The 14,825-nt window shown below is 37.6% G+C and overlaps 1 protein-coding gene across 2 annotated transcripts in view; it reads right to left on the bottom strand.

Moving 5' to 3' along the window:
• Kifap3 (kinesin associated protein 3) overlaps window positions 1-14,825 on the bottom strand; it is a 135,336-nt gene that overhangs the window by 31,317 nt on the left and 89,194 nt on the right. For both annotated transcript variants that reach the window (XM_021160355.3, XM_021160363.2), the window contains exon 18: window positions 1,410-1,599. In XM_021160355.3, the coding sequence (XP_021016014.1) occupies window positions 1,410-1,599 (190 nt within the window). The remainder of the gene's footprint in view (window positions 1-1,409; window positions 1,600-14,825) is intronic.

Here is a 14,825-nt window from a genome sequence, read left to right as displayed (position 1 = left end):
GGGGAAACTAGGAAAGGGAATAACATTTGAAATGTAAATAAAGAAAATATTTAATAAATATTTAAAAAACCCAATGTTTTTAAACAAATGCTGTAAATATTGGTTGTCTTGCAGATACTTGAAATTGATTGATGCTCACAAAGTAGCTATCATCTTCAAAGCAAGAAACTTGATTCTAAGAATATTATGATTCCTGGGAACAAAAGTATCATATATATTTTGCATTATTTTCCTTCATGAATTCTGAATATGTAAGGAAAAGTCATATGCTATTAAGCTCAGAAAATCCTATACCATCTGACTGGAAAGGAGCAGCACCTCAGAACTGCTGTAGAATTTCGTGAGGAAGGAAGCTATTCCATTTGCATACTGGAGCTTGTTGTTTTGGAATTCAGATGTCTATATTAAATATAAAATGATATATAATACATATGTGAAATTTGTACAGTATATATTTGTGAGACATAAAATATGTGAACAGTATTACTGATTAATGTGATATTAATATCAGTGATCGGATATAATGCCAAATTATATTATCATCCAATTATTGATCATACACCACAAATTGTCATTAATTTAGTTTTAATTACTTTAATTCTTTTTTTTTCCCTTTGGTAACAGGATTGAAGCCACACCTGTGCATGTTAGGAAAGCTCCCTACCTCCAAGATATCATTTCACCTAATACTTTTCTTTTGAGTCTTCCACAGGACTTCATTGGAAATCCTCTCTTTGTCTCAACTATAAATGATTTCAATTTAGTATTGCTAATATTGACGATAGTGTGAAAATGTTAAAAGCAAAACCTGTGAAACTTTACCATCTTTGTGGTAAACTCATCCCTGTAATCAGCCATGATCAACAGTGTTATAATAAATACGGCATTTGAATAACATTGACTATAATTTAAAAGGATTAGTACACTTTACAAGGGGAAGCTTTATATCTTCCCGGCAATCACCAAACACATTTAATAGTTTAAAATTAAAACAAAACCATGGTAGTATGAAACTGCTTATATTAAATAAGAAATAAAGAAATGAAGTTAAAAAGTTATATAGTTAATAGGTGTAAAACACATAACAATGAGTGTAATATTGCTGATTAGAATTCAGACATCCTGAAAACATCTGTTTAACTTACTTACACAGTAGAAAGCGTCTAACAGCCGTTTGCTGTCCTGGGTACATATACTTTTAATGGAGATCACACCAAAGACTAACTTGGAAAAAATAATGTTACTAGTTTTGTTTGGTGCACACAGTTGCTATTACATGAAATCATTAATAGAAGACCACTTAGATACTAAAAGTGTGCTTAGAGTTTGGGAGTGTGCATGGCGAGGAGATGAACTCTTTTTATAACACACAAAGGAAGCCTATGTGCTTGCTTTGGTCATCATCTTACCTGAGTTGTAGAAAAGGTCAGGCCTTTCAAGAATGTCCCCTTCATGGATGTACGGCTCAATGCGATCATCACCATACAAGTACTGCTCGCTCTCATCCAGCTGACGGCTCTCCACCATCTCCAGCCACTGAGAGTTATGCCAGCGAAACTTCTCACTCTGAATTTTCTTGGCCCACTCTTCATCATACTCCTATCATAAAAAAAGAACGTGAGTTACTCTGTAAGTTCACCTGCGTGGTGCTCAGTAATACACTGCCATGAGGAGAGAATCTTGAGAGCCTTCACTAGGCTCAGACGGAACATTTAAAATACCTGTTCAGAAGTGTGTCTCAGACATAAAGGACACAGAGTATATGCCAAACAAGTGGCCAAATAGATTACTAATCACATATGGCATGGACAGGCGCTACAAGTCTAAATTTCACAAACTCACGTTGAAATGGGTTCTGTTGTCAGATCTTAGGAGAAGAATCTGCCTCCGCCTCCAGTGAGGTCTCTAGCCATTATTATTTGTGGGAATCATGACAGTGATTAGCATGATCTTAGTTCAGATAATATTAAGGGGAGAAAACACCTCTAAAATACTGTTTTTAACTGATGATAACGTTCACTTAAAAAATATATAGCACAGTTGAATTTAATTTTATTCTAACCATGAAACAGTTATCGGACATCCTAACAAGCAGTTGCTGTTCTGAGCAACTAAGCCAACACTGCAGTGCACTGGGAATGGCCCCTAGACACTGACGCCCTTAGTGCTTCTCTGCTTTCCTATGAAACCTTAAGAGTTTATGACATGCCTGGCTGCTGACCCTTGTAGCTCGTTCCTTCTGTTTATGTTTGCCTACAGAATTTCCAAGAACCAACTAGAGCATAAAAAATGGTCTCCTCTCTTGCCTCTTTAACCTTTGGTAAGGCAACAGAATGTATTTTCTTTTTTTTTAATTTTTAATATTTTTTATTACGCATTTTCCTCAATTACATTTCCAATGCTATCCCAAAAGTCCCCCATACCCTCCCCCCCACTTCCCTACCCACCCATTCCCACTTTTTTGGCCCTGGCATTCCCCTGTACTGGGGCATATAAAGTTTGTGTGTCCAATGGGCCTCTCTTTCCAGTGATGGCCGACTAGGCCATCTTTTGATACATATGCAGCTAGAGACACGAGCTCCCGGGTACTGGTTAGTTCAGAATATATTTTCAATCCCTGCATAGTTTGGTAGTATTTCTCATATTGTATGATCTGGCTATTCATTATATGTTGTTCTAAGTGTCCATGATAAGTACCCATTTATATTCTGTGGGATCGTTTGATACAGACAATCATGACAATATATGTAAAACAAACTTGGTAACAACTTTTTAAAAATTATACTAAAATCTGAAAACTCAATGTGTTCCTTATTGATAGTTCAATGGTAGGAAAACTGAAAGTGACTTTTAGGAAATCTTCCATCACTTTCTCTATCATCTATCTTCATATTTGCATATCCATTTGTCTATCTATTTTCTGTTATATATTTATCTATCTAGCTACCATGTGATCAGTGTGTCTAGGAGTTTCTGCTATCCTGAATTACAGGTTGGATTTCTTTATTATTTTTTTTGTTTGTTTGTTTTTCGAGACAGGGTTTCTCTATATAGCCCTGGCTGTCCTGGAACTCACTTTATAGACCAGGCTGGCCTTGAACTCAGAAATTTACCTGCCTCTGCCTCCCAAGTGCTGGGATTAAAGGCATGTGCCACCACGCCCGGCCTACAGGTTGGATTTCTAAAGCTAACTTCTCCACAATGACATTCACTAAAGCCTGCCAGTGACTCTTCCTGGAACATTCTTGTGCTTATTTCAACCCTTGATTCCTACAAAGTGCCTCTGCTTACTTACATTTTAAACCTAAAATGTCACAATTATTACCATATATATTAACAATAACTTAGCCATTACTATCTCTGCTAATAAACACATTTACTTGGAAATATATGTCACATACTGTTACTGAACAAGCAACAATGCCAGGGCTTAAATTAACTTTTCTCTCTGACTTATTGGCTAACAAATTCTGTGAAAACTATGGTGTATTCTTTGATATAAAAGTAAAATTCAATGAATTTATTTGAAATATTATGTAACATTTGCTTTCAAATAAAGGTGGTAAAGATGGCACTTTTGATGATAGTATTGCTAGTGGCAATTTTATAATCAAATATTAGGCTTTCCTTCTCTTTTAAAAGAACTTTTTAGACTTTCTTTTTTAATAAGGATGCTTTGCCTCATATATGTATCTACAACACATGTGACCTTAGTGCCCCTGGGTATCAAGAAAGAGCATCAGATACCCTGGAACTGGAGTTATAATCGGTTGTCAGTCACAACGTGGGTGCTGGGAATTGAACCCTGGGCAAGAGCAGCCAGTGTGCTCTTAGCGGCTGAACCATCTCTTCAGTCCCTTTCCTTCTTTTCTAATAGATATCCATTTACAATTCTAATAGTGGCAATTTGTTTGAAATATAAACATTTATTATTCACCTGACAGAATTTTAATATTATTTGAAAGTGATCTTCATCCCCTGTTATAACTACATTTGAAGCCATACTTACATATCAACACTAAGTCCAAATGCTAAGCTTTTGTTTGTATTGATAATACGGTTACAATGATTAGAAGTGATGGCCATTTCTATATTCACCTATTCAATAATCACACAGATTGTCTCAATAAATGAAATGAAAAACAGAAATCTTATTGTGAGGACACTTGGTGCACGTTTGAAACTTCTGGTGAGTGACTCGTGGGGACATTCTGCAGTAGTGTCCCTAATTGTTTCTGTTTTACATATGCAAAATATGAGGCCTTGAACACTAAGGTAATTTGACACGGGACAAAGCTGGTAACGGTTATGGCAAAACTGCAGCCTTCTTGGAGTAGAGAGAAGCAATTAGAGGGGATACACAGACACTGTCAGGCCACTGGAGTCCAGTCTATTTTGAAGGAGAATACAGTAAATGACCCCACAGGGTCAACTTTCAGCTACAAGGTTCTGTAAATGAGTTGAATTGTTGACTAAGTGATGTTAAGTCTGGTAAGTATATTGAGTCGTCTTTTATTCTTTTTTTTCCCCAATTTTTTTATTAGATATTTTCTTCATTTACATTTCAAATGCTATCTCAAAAGTCCCCTATACCCTCCCCCCGCCCTGCTCCTCTACCCAACCACTCCTGCTTCTTGGCCCTGGTGTTCCCCTGTACTGAGGCATATAAAGTTTGCAAGACCAAGAGGCCTCTCTTCCCAATGATGGCCAACTAGGCCATCTTCTGCTACATATGCAGCTAGAGATACAAGTTCTGGGGGTACTGGTTAGTTCATATTGTTGTTCCTCCTATAGGGTTACAGACCCCTTCAGCTCCTAGGGTACTTCCTCTAGCTCCTCCATTGGCGGCCCTGTGTTCCATCCAATAGCTGACTGTGAGCATCCACTTCTGTGTTTTCCAGGCACTGGCCTAGCCTCACAAGAGATAGCTATATCAGGGTTCTTTCAGCAAAATCTTGCTGGCATATGCAATGGTGTCAGCGTTTGGTGGCTGATTATGGGATGGATCTCCGGGTGGGGCAGTCTCTGGATGGTCCATCCTTTAGTCTCAGCTCTAAACTTTGTCTCTGTAACTCCTTCCATGGGTATTTTGTTCCCTATTCTAAGAAGGAATGAAGTATCCATGTGTTGATCTTCCTTCTTCTTGATTTTCTTGTGTTTTGCAAATTGTATCTTGGGTGTTCTAAGTTTCTGGGCTAATATCCACTTATCAGTGAGTGCATATCAAGTGACTTCTTTTGTGATTGGGTTACCTCACTCAGGATGATATCCTCCAGATCCATCAATTTGCCTAATAATTTCATAAATTCATTATTTTTAATAGCTGAGTAGTACTCCATTGTGTAAATGTACCACATTTTCTGTATCCATTCCTCTATTGAGGGACATCTGTGTTCTTTCCAGCTTCTGGCTATTATAAATAAGGCTGCTATGAACATAGTGGAGCATGCATCCTTATTACCAGTGAGGCAGCTTAAAAATAATGTGTTTGGAGAAGTTGTACTGGCTACAGATTTGGGTAGTTCAACTTGTTTTTCCAAAATGTAACAAAGTACTAAGCAATAACATAGGTATTGAGGACAGAGTCTATGTAATTTAGTCAAAGTACTAACTAAATATAACCTTGAACTTGTTTAACTGTGTATGTCCTCAAGAGGAAACTGTTCAGGTGTATCAGGTTTTCTATTCTGTAATGGATTACGGTTATTTGCAAAAAGATAATAGAAGGTGGATAACTGACAAAGGTCTAACTACAACCATTACAGAGAAAGGATGACTTTGCTTTTTTTTTCCCCTAAAGATGAGTTAGTCACAGCTACCTACAGTCCAAGAATATACCTTATGGCACTAGAAATCCTATTAATTCCATTTAAAATGTCAGAACTAAGGGTTTCTGATCTTTTATATTTTTTAATAAATGAGTTGTATCTTTAAAAATAATAGTTGATTTTGACTTATTTTATTTGTCAAAAAAGCTAAAACTTTTTTTCTTTTCATGTTTTCAATATCATGTTAACTACAAATTAACACATCACATTTCATGTGCCAGCTACACATATTAAATTATTTATCTAATTTCTTTGGAACACATCAAGTAAAATATCATTCTGTTATTCAATGTTTCCTTTTTATTGCAGTTAATGTCAAAAACAAGGATCAAGGGGGAGAAGTTGCATAAAGTAGGACCCAAATCCCTGTAGAAAAAAATGATGTTACACAAGTGATAGAAATCTGGTCTGTGGGGTGCCCATTAGCATCTGATAGGTTTGCAGAAAAAAATTGTCTTAATATTTTTATCTTTATTTCTGTGTATCTAAGTTAATGAATCATTTAACAATCTTGTAATTCCTGAGATATTAAAAATCTGCTTAATTATGCCACAGTTCTTACATTGAACTGAAATTTTGTACCACTACTTTTTATTAAAAAAAAAAGAAAAAAAAACCTAAAGCATTTATGATGTCCTCACTTTTAATAGCTGAATAGTATTCCACTGTGTAAATGAACCACATTTTCTGTATCCATTCTTTGATTGAGGGGCATCTGGGTTGTTTTCAGGTTCTGGCTATTACAAATAAGGCTGCTATTAACATGGTAGAGTATGTGTCCTTGTGGTATGGTGGGATATCTTTTGGGTATATGCCCAAGAGTGGTATAGCTGGGTCTTCAGGTAGAAATATTTCCAAATTTCTGAGGAACTGCGGCTTGATTTCCAGAGTGGTTGTATCAGTTTGCAATCCCACCAGCAGTGAAGGTGTGTTCCTCTTTCTCCACATCCTCGCCAGCAAGCGCTGTCTCTTGAGTTTTTTGATCTTAGCCATTCTGATTAGTGTGAGGTCAAATCTCAGGGTCATTTTGATTTGCATTTCTCTGATGACTAAGGACACTGAACATTTCTTTAAGTGCTTCTTGGCCATTCAAGATTCTTCTGTTGTGAATTCTGTTTAGCTCTGTACCCCATTTTTAAATTGGGATATTTGGGTTTTTGGAGGATAACTTCTTGAGCTCTTTATGTATTTTGGATATTAGCCCTCTGTCTGATGTATAGTTAGTGAAGATTTTTTTCCCAATCTGTAGGTTGCCAATTTGTCCTTTGGATGGTGTCTTTTGCCTTGCAGAAGCTTTTCAGTTTCATGAGGTCCTATTTGTTGATTGTTGATCTTAGAGCCTAAGTCATTGGTGTTCTGTTCAGGGGATTTCTCCCTGTAGCAGTGAGTTTGAGCTGCTTTCTGACTTTCTCAGCTATTACGTTCAGTATATCTGGTTTTATGTTGAGTTCCTTGATTCACTTGGATTTGAGCTTTGTGCAAGGTGATATTTTCATTCTCATACATACAGACTGCCAGTTAGACCAGCACCATTTATTATAGATGCTTTCTTTTTTCCACTGTATGGTTTTGACTTTTTTTGTGTGTGCCAAGGATCAATTATCCATAGGTGAATGAGTTTACTTCTGGGTCTTCAATTCTATTCCATTGATTGACCTGTCTCTCTCTGTACCAATTCTGTGAGGTTTTTTTGTTTTGTTTTGTTTGTTTGTTTGTTTTTTATCACTATTGCTTTGTAGTATAGCTTGATGTCAGGGATGGTGATTTCCCTGGAAGTTGTTTTATTGTTGAGAATTGTTTTGGGTATCCTGGGTTTTTTGTTTTTCCAAATGAAGTTGAGAATTGCTCTATGTCTGTGAAGAATTGTGTTGGAATTTTGATTGGGGTTGCATTGGATCTATAGACTGCTTTTGGCAAGACGGCCATTTTCACTATGTTAATCCTACCAATCCATGAGCATGGGAGATCTTTCCATCTTCTGAGGTCTTCTTCAATTTCTTTTTTCAAGTATTTGAAGTTCTTGTCATACAGATCTTTCACTTGCTTGGTAAAAGTTACACCAAGATATTTTATACTATTTGTTGCTATTGCAGGCAAATCCTGAGTAAGGTACTCAGACCCAAAAATGACAGGCATGGGATACATTCACTGATAAGATATTAGCCAAAATGTACAGGCAGATTACCTGAGATACAACCTACAGACTGTAAGAAGTGTAACAAGAAGAAATGCCCAAGTAAGGAGAGCTTTAATCCCACTTAGAAGGGGGAAGAAAATAATCACACACAAAAAAGGGGAGGGTCCTGGGTGTGAGAGGGGAGGAGATTGGAGGAGGGGGAAAAGGGGAACAGGATTAGATATGGGAGGTGGGGGGTAGGAGAAGAGAGAAGCCCAGAGGGCCAAGAGAACCACTGAACTGAAGTCAGGGACCCACCTGCTCCTGCCTACCCAGTGGTGGGATTATAGGTGTCACTGGCCTGCTTTTTAAAAAGTGGATGTTCGCTATTTGGATTTAGGTCTTTATGTCCTCTCCTCATCCTTCCTCCTCAACAACATAACAATTAATGAATGAACCTGCACATAAATGTGAGTTTTTTAAAAGGAAGATTGGTAAGAGTCCAAACAAACCAAAAATATTCAGGAGTCTCCATAGTTGACTTTTGAAACTTTTCTAGTAAAACAAGTTTTATGCAATGAGCATAGAATCTAGCACCAAATATGACAAAGTCATGCCATGCATTCCTTTAAATTCCTTTTTGTTTCCCATCAGTTTATGATTTTTTTTTATCCTCTAGGCCTGATGCATTACAGGCTAACATAATAGCAGCAATGACAGACTGAACTGCTATTTTCATTTAAATAATCCCTAGGCTAGCAAGATGGCTCAGTGGGTGAAAGGTGCTTGTAGCTAAGCTGGAAGGCCTGAGTTGGATCTCTGCAATATATACAGTAGAAGGGTTCTGCACACTGTCTGTTGTCCTCTGACCTTTGCAAGTGCACTGCCACTAAGTGCATGCTACACACATCCATGTACAAAAGAAATAAAATTAAAATAAGCATCCTCTGATCTCCAGATTGTATTCAGAGTAACTAAAATGAGCTTTGAGCATCAGTACTGCACCCTACAACAGTCTGATTCTACAACTGTGTAGTGACTGACACAGGACCGCTGATGAAAACACTGGGGAAAATGAGAATGTGTGAGGAGGGAGGCTGCTCAACAGGAAACTGTTATCACCTAGGAAACAAATTATATTTTACAAAAGCTTCAGCAATATTTATAGAATCCTGCTACCAAAACCACAGTCATGCTCAGCAGTGTTGGCATGAAATGTGACCCTTGAGATCTCAGTTATGTTCTCTGTTAGAACATCATGAATTAAGGTGATGAAGTTCTTAAATGACTCCTTTTAGGTTTACTTGCATCTTTATTTCCTGTGGTGTGGGGTGCACTCAGCAGCTCTGCCTCTGCCTCTCTTTCTACCACGTGGGTCCCATGGACAGAACTCAGGTCATTAGGATTGAGGCAAGTGCCTTTATATGTGAGCCGTTTGTTACACCTAAACTCCAAGTTTAGTAGCTAATGTTGAAAATGATCATTGTTTTAACTGAGAGGCTAAATATTACCTGTTTCGCAGACACTGAACTTGTGTTGCAGTTCCTTCTAGTGAGGGATGACCTTACTGACGTTTTCAAATATTTACCAAATAGAGCATCTTAGAATGAAATATCTAACTTATAACATGCTATTTACTTAAATACTTTAATTTTTCCTTGATAATAAATATTAGCTAGAAGAAAGTGAGGGCTATTTTGCTACAGATTCTGATGACCAACTTTCCGTATCTGAAAAGCTTCATTGGAGTTGGTGAAAAATCTAAGATTTAACTTAAATCTGTTGAGAGTGTACTTAGCAAGCTAAGCAGCGGCCCTGAGATTTATATTGTGGGAGTGTTCAAGAAAATGATTTTAGACAATGAAATCCTAAATAATCAGCTACTATCCACTAACTAGAAATGTGACAATCTTAAAGACACAGGGAACTTTATAGCCCAATTGCCCCACACAATGGAAACATTATCACAGCCCAGTTCCCTGTCCCCACAAACACACGATTATCTTCCTCTTTCTATATTCCTTCTTCCATTTCACTGAAAAGCAGTGAAATGCCCTGTATTCCACCAGGTTACCATGCTGTAACTGCTAGCTGATTATTCAGGAACCCTAAGGACATACTTCAATAGCCAGAGTAAAAGCATCCTTTCTCTGTATCCTAGTGTCTCAGTTAATGATGTGATCTGGTATAATACAAAGGACACTCAATGGCAGTCAAGAGACCTAATCCCAATTACATTTCTGCAGCTAATTGAAGTATCTATCTTGCTACAAGACATTTTAATTATATTTAATCTCAGATTTTTCACCTGTAAAAAAATTTAGGAGTTAGTCAACATCTAACATTCTATAAATAAAATCCTACCATAAATATCTTTTACTTCATTAGATGTTAAAGAATTATCCCAAATAACTAAGTGCTTGAGGTACACAGCCTAGCATCCCCAAATGAGTAGAGTCAAATATTAATAAACTCAACATATTAATATCAATTTCCTATGGCATCCCTCTGGGATTCCTAATGCTCTCACATGCCCAGTTTCCATCTTATACCAGCAAACAGCTGTGAGAACTTCAGCACTTCAATCCCAGCTAGGACATAGCCAACTCCATCAAGCCTTTGTAGCATTCCTACAGGGAGACACTTCTCACTGCTGAACACTTTTCATGAGGCATGTATTGCTGGGCTCTGTCTTTAAGTTTTGATTCTATCCTGTATTTAAAGGAAAACATGCTTGTCTTTTATTTTTCCCTCTTCTCAGCTTCTGACATTATGATCTTAGGTTCCATATGACTCGGGTTCCATAAACTCTGATGTGTCACCAGAGACTTATGGTTTGATTTTGCATGGAATGTGCCATCCCTTTTGAAGTTCGACATCCCTTTGTTTACTGTTTAACCACTGAAGCGTCCTGAAGGCTCACCCAGCCTATCATCAGGGTCTGGGCACTATCACGGGAGCTCTTGTCACTGGCTTCCGTCACACCTTGTATCTGATTAACACACTCTAGGATAACACAGAGCTACACAGATCTGCTTTGTGTCCTGGAGCAATTGATAGAAAACAGACTTCTCCCCTTCTTTAATCTGGCAGACCCCTAATTGAGACTGTAATATAGTTTATTTAATAAAAATTTTTTATACTAAATTAAAACAAGTCTAAAATAGTCCAGTTTTTTTAAGGCTAAGAAGCTCCAAAAAGGGGAGGCTTTTTATAGCTTAAAAATATTTTCTTGAAAATACTTATATATTTACATTTCAAATAAACATACATTTAATAAAGTTGTTGGCTTTTATGTATATACTACCTCTTTCTTAACATGACTGTTCCTAGTGTGGGCCTTTACATAGCCTCAAACTGAGGAAAATTTTAAAGCAGACTTTTATGTATGACTATCTCCTCAGACAAACTTTTTAAAAAGTAATGATGAGACTAACCTATATAGTTTTTTAAATATGCCACTATAGACCTTATAGTAAAATATATAATTATATAAAATTTTTTTCATTAAGCAATCATGAATTCTCATGTTTATACTTTGTTTAGGTTTCAAGTCCAACTGTGGTCAATAGAATCAAAATAAAGCAAGACATGAAAGAATCAGTAAGGGAAATACACAAAACATTCATGCATATGTATTTTCTTTAATTTCTAACAAGCTGGAAAAATAGTCTAAATTCTATGTGATCCAAAAATGAAGTACAAAAGAAGGCCAAACAAACTTGGCATTAAGTATAATTTCATTTTATAGAATTAAGAAAAAAATTCTAAAATGCACTTATACTGACAAATTAAATCTTATTATGCTCATAATCAGGAGCCAGCTCTAGCTGTTTGGCAAGATGATTTTACAGATTCTACCAACAATTCATTTGGAAAATCTCTCTGCTGTGTTTACACCCACAATAAAAGTGAGCGCTAGGCTGGAGAGCTGATGTGGTGGGTAGAGGGCTCACTCCTCCAGTGTGAGAAGCCAATTGCAGATTTGCAGAGCCAAAAGAAAGCTGGATGCCACTGCATGCCTCTGAGTTTCCAGTGCTCCCAGAGCAAGGTGGGAGCACACATAGGACAATAACCAGAAGCTCACAAGCTAGCTAGTGTGGCGTGTGACACAGTGAACAAAAATATCCTGTCTCAACTAAGGTAAAAAGTGACTACCAACAGCTTAGGTTACACTCTAACCAACACAGGTACACTTACACACACACACACACACACACACACACACACACACACACGAGCACAGATACATACACATGCACACAGCATACATGCACATACATACAAGATCATGTGTGTAATACTAGTGGGAGGTAAAGGGAAAGAGAATTTTAAAAGGTGACTACCCATTTTATGCAATTCTTAAGCATTCTCTGCTTTTTGAAAGCTTGATTTCTAATCCTAACCCAATACATTTTTCTCTGAAACATAAGTACTGTCAGATACACTTAAAGTGTTCACCTTGGTAGCAAGATTATTAAACAAACCAGCTTCTCTGATCAAGGTTTTCCTGGAAATCTTTGTGAGGCAGATTAATAATTAATGTATAAAAGACTACATTTATACCTTTATTAGTTTATCTCATTTAAACAGGTCAGCCCTATAAAATTTTCTGTACTTATAATACCTTACTTTTCCAAGTAAAAATACTGATCTGGTATTAATTTGATTATTGAACACATTCATTCTGTAACACCGTGTGAGCAGACAGGAGCCTGGCATGACTGTCCTTAGAGATGCTCTACTAGTAACTGACAGAGACAAATGCAGTTACAGCCAACCACTGGATTGAGGTCGCAGATCCCTATGGAAGAGTTAGGGGAAGGAACCGAAGAGAATTGCAACCCCAAGGAAGAACAACAGTGTCAACTAACCTGGACCTCTCAGAGCTCCCAGAGGCTAAGCCACCAACCAAGGAGCATAGGTGGGCTGGTGCGTGATCCAGAGCACATGTGTAGCAGAGGATTGCCCTGTGTAGACTCAGTGGGAGAGCAGGAGCTTAATCCTGTGGAAACTTGATGCCCCAGGATGCTGCTGGAGTTGAGATGGAGGTGAGTGGGTGGGGGAGCACCCTCTCAGAGGCAGCATGGGGTGGGGTGAAGAACTTAGGGAGGGAGGACCGGTAAGGGGGCAAAATTTAGAATGTAAATAAATAAAATAATTTAATAATAATAACCAAAAATTGACAAGATCAGAGACTTCAAATCCAAAAGAGAAAGAGAAAGAAAAAGAAAAAAGATGGCTTGCTGTAGATCATTAAGGAAGAGAGGGCAGGAGGACTGGTAAGAGCCCCAGATGGTGGACGGCTACCAGGAAGCAGTGTTTGCAGAACACACAGCACAGGTGCACAAATGCACTCAGGTGCTCAAGACACCACGCAGAGGACCTACACAAGTTCACGGCAGACAAAGAGCAGCATGGGGCTGTGGGCACAAAACAGAGACAGAGAGCAAGAAAAGGAATTTGATTTATTTACAGGTGTGGTCTCTGTTAAGTCTAACGCACATAGTGGATGGCCCCACACCTAAGAGTACATAGGTAACACTAATGAGACTGATGACTTTAAAGAAAGCAAATGAGGATACAAAGTTAGGTTGGTATGGAGTAGGGAGGTGGATCTGGAAGAGATGGAGAAGTGGGTCAAAAGGGATTATAGATCAAAACACAATGGATAAAATTCTCAAAAAGAAAGAATTTAAAAAAGATGCTTTGTTCCTCAAATTTTCCTCAAGTCAGAATGATCAGAAAGCTGGGAGTATAATATTGAGTTTAAATTAAAATGAGTTACTAAAAAATTAGAACATGGATCATTTAATTAACAAGGTTAGTTAGGTAGAAAAGGCAGTTTCCTTTTTACTCTTTAAAGGTCCTAAAAAATACATTTTGCCATTAACTGTCCTATTTTGTAAATTGTCATTGCATGAACACTTTTTAAAAATCCAAATTCATCTAGTCTGTGGGGCAAGTTCGAATATAAACCATGAGCAGTAATATATCTGTCTAAAGTGCATACTCAGAATCACTCTGAGAAGAATCAAGACAACAAGCAAGTTATCTTCTCACGTCACCTAAAAATCAAACTGAAAGCAAAGAGCATGGATACTAACTTGTCCTCCAGAAGGGGAATGGTGCTTCCAAGAACTTAGGAATAAATTCCGCAGCGAGGCTTGACTGCTCAGTCAGGCTAAGTGTATCAGAGCACTGTCTCTAGGGACCAGAAATGTCACTGAAACTCAGTGTTTATAATCTAAAGGGGTCACTGAGATTCTTCAATATATGCTTTAAAAAATCAATTGAATTATAGATGTAGGAGATCAGCCTGCCCTTTCTGAAAGTCAAATATTGAATTATGATCAGAGCTTCTGCCTAAGTGAGGAGAATCATGTTTGTAGAGTCTGCTAAAATTCTCTACTGTCTAGCTAAAGTTGGACCTTAGAGTCTAATGGCAGAAAGGTAAAATACATATGTTTTTAGTAGAGCAGGGCTTGTTTCCATACCCTGGTGTCTTTCCATTGGCTTTCTTGGATTCCACTTCTAGGAGACACAACCAGGATCTGAGCCAGTTGAACAGGACAGTGGGGCTTCCAAATAACTCTGACTCTCTCATGGCAACAAGGCTCTTCACAGTAATTACCTAGCACTGTTGTCTGTGGCTTGTTTAACAGGTTCTCAGTGTCCTCAGGGAGAATGTGACCAACAACACAGAATGAAGGCTGAAGAACCTGGACGAAGGGACATGAACACCTGTGCTGTTGTTGTTTGTTTTTGTCTTTTCAATGAGTAGCATTTTAATATAGTAGTAGAAGCAGAAGTTAAGATTAAATTGAAAGGATGCTAGAGGAAGCAAGGGAAAAAGGTAAATTACAGACCCTTGATATAAG

Source organism: Mus caroli, unplaced genomic scaffold, assembly GCF_978045245.1.
Source record: "Mus caroli unplaced genomic scaffold, Mus_caroli_1 scaffold_1, whole genome shotgun sequence".
Classification (NCBI taxonomy): domain Eukaryota; kingdom Metazoa; phylum Chordata; class Mammalia; order Rodentia; family Muridae; genus Mus; species Mus caroli.
Note: the sequence above shows the minus strand (reverse complement) of the source record. Positions and strands in the feature narration are given on the sequence as shown.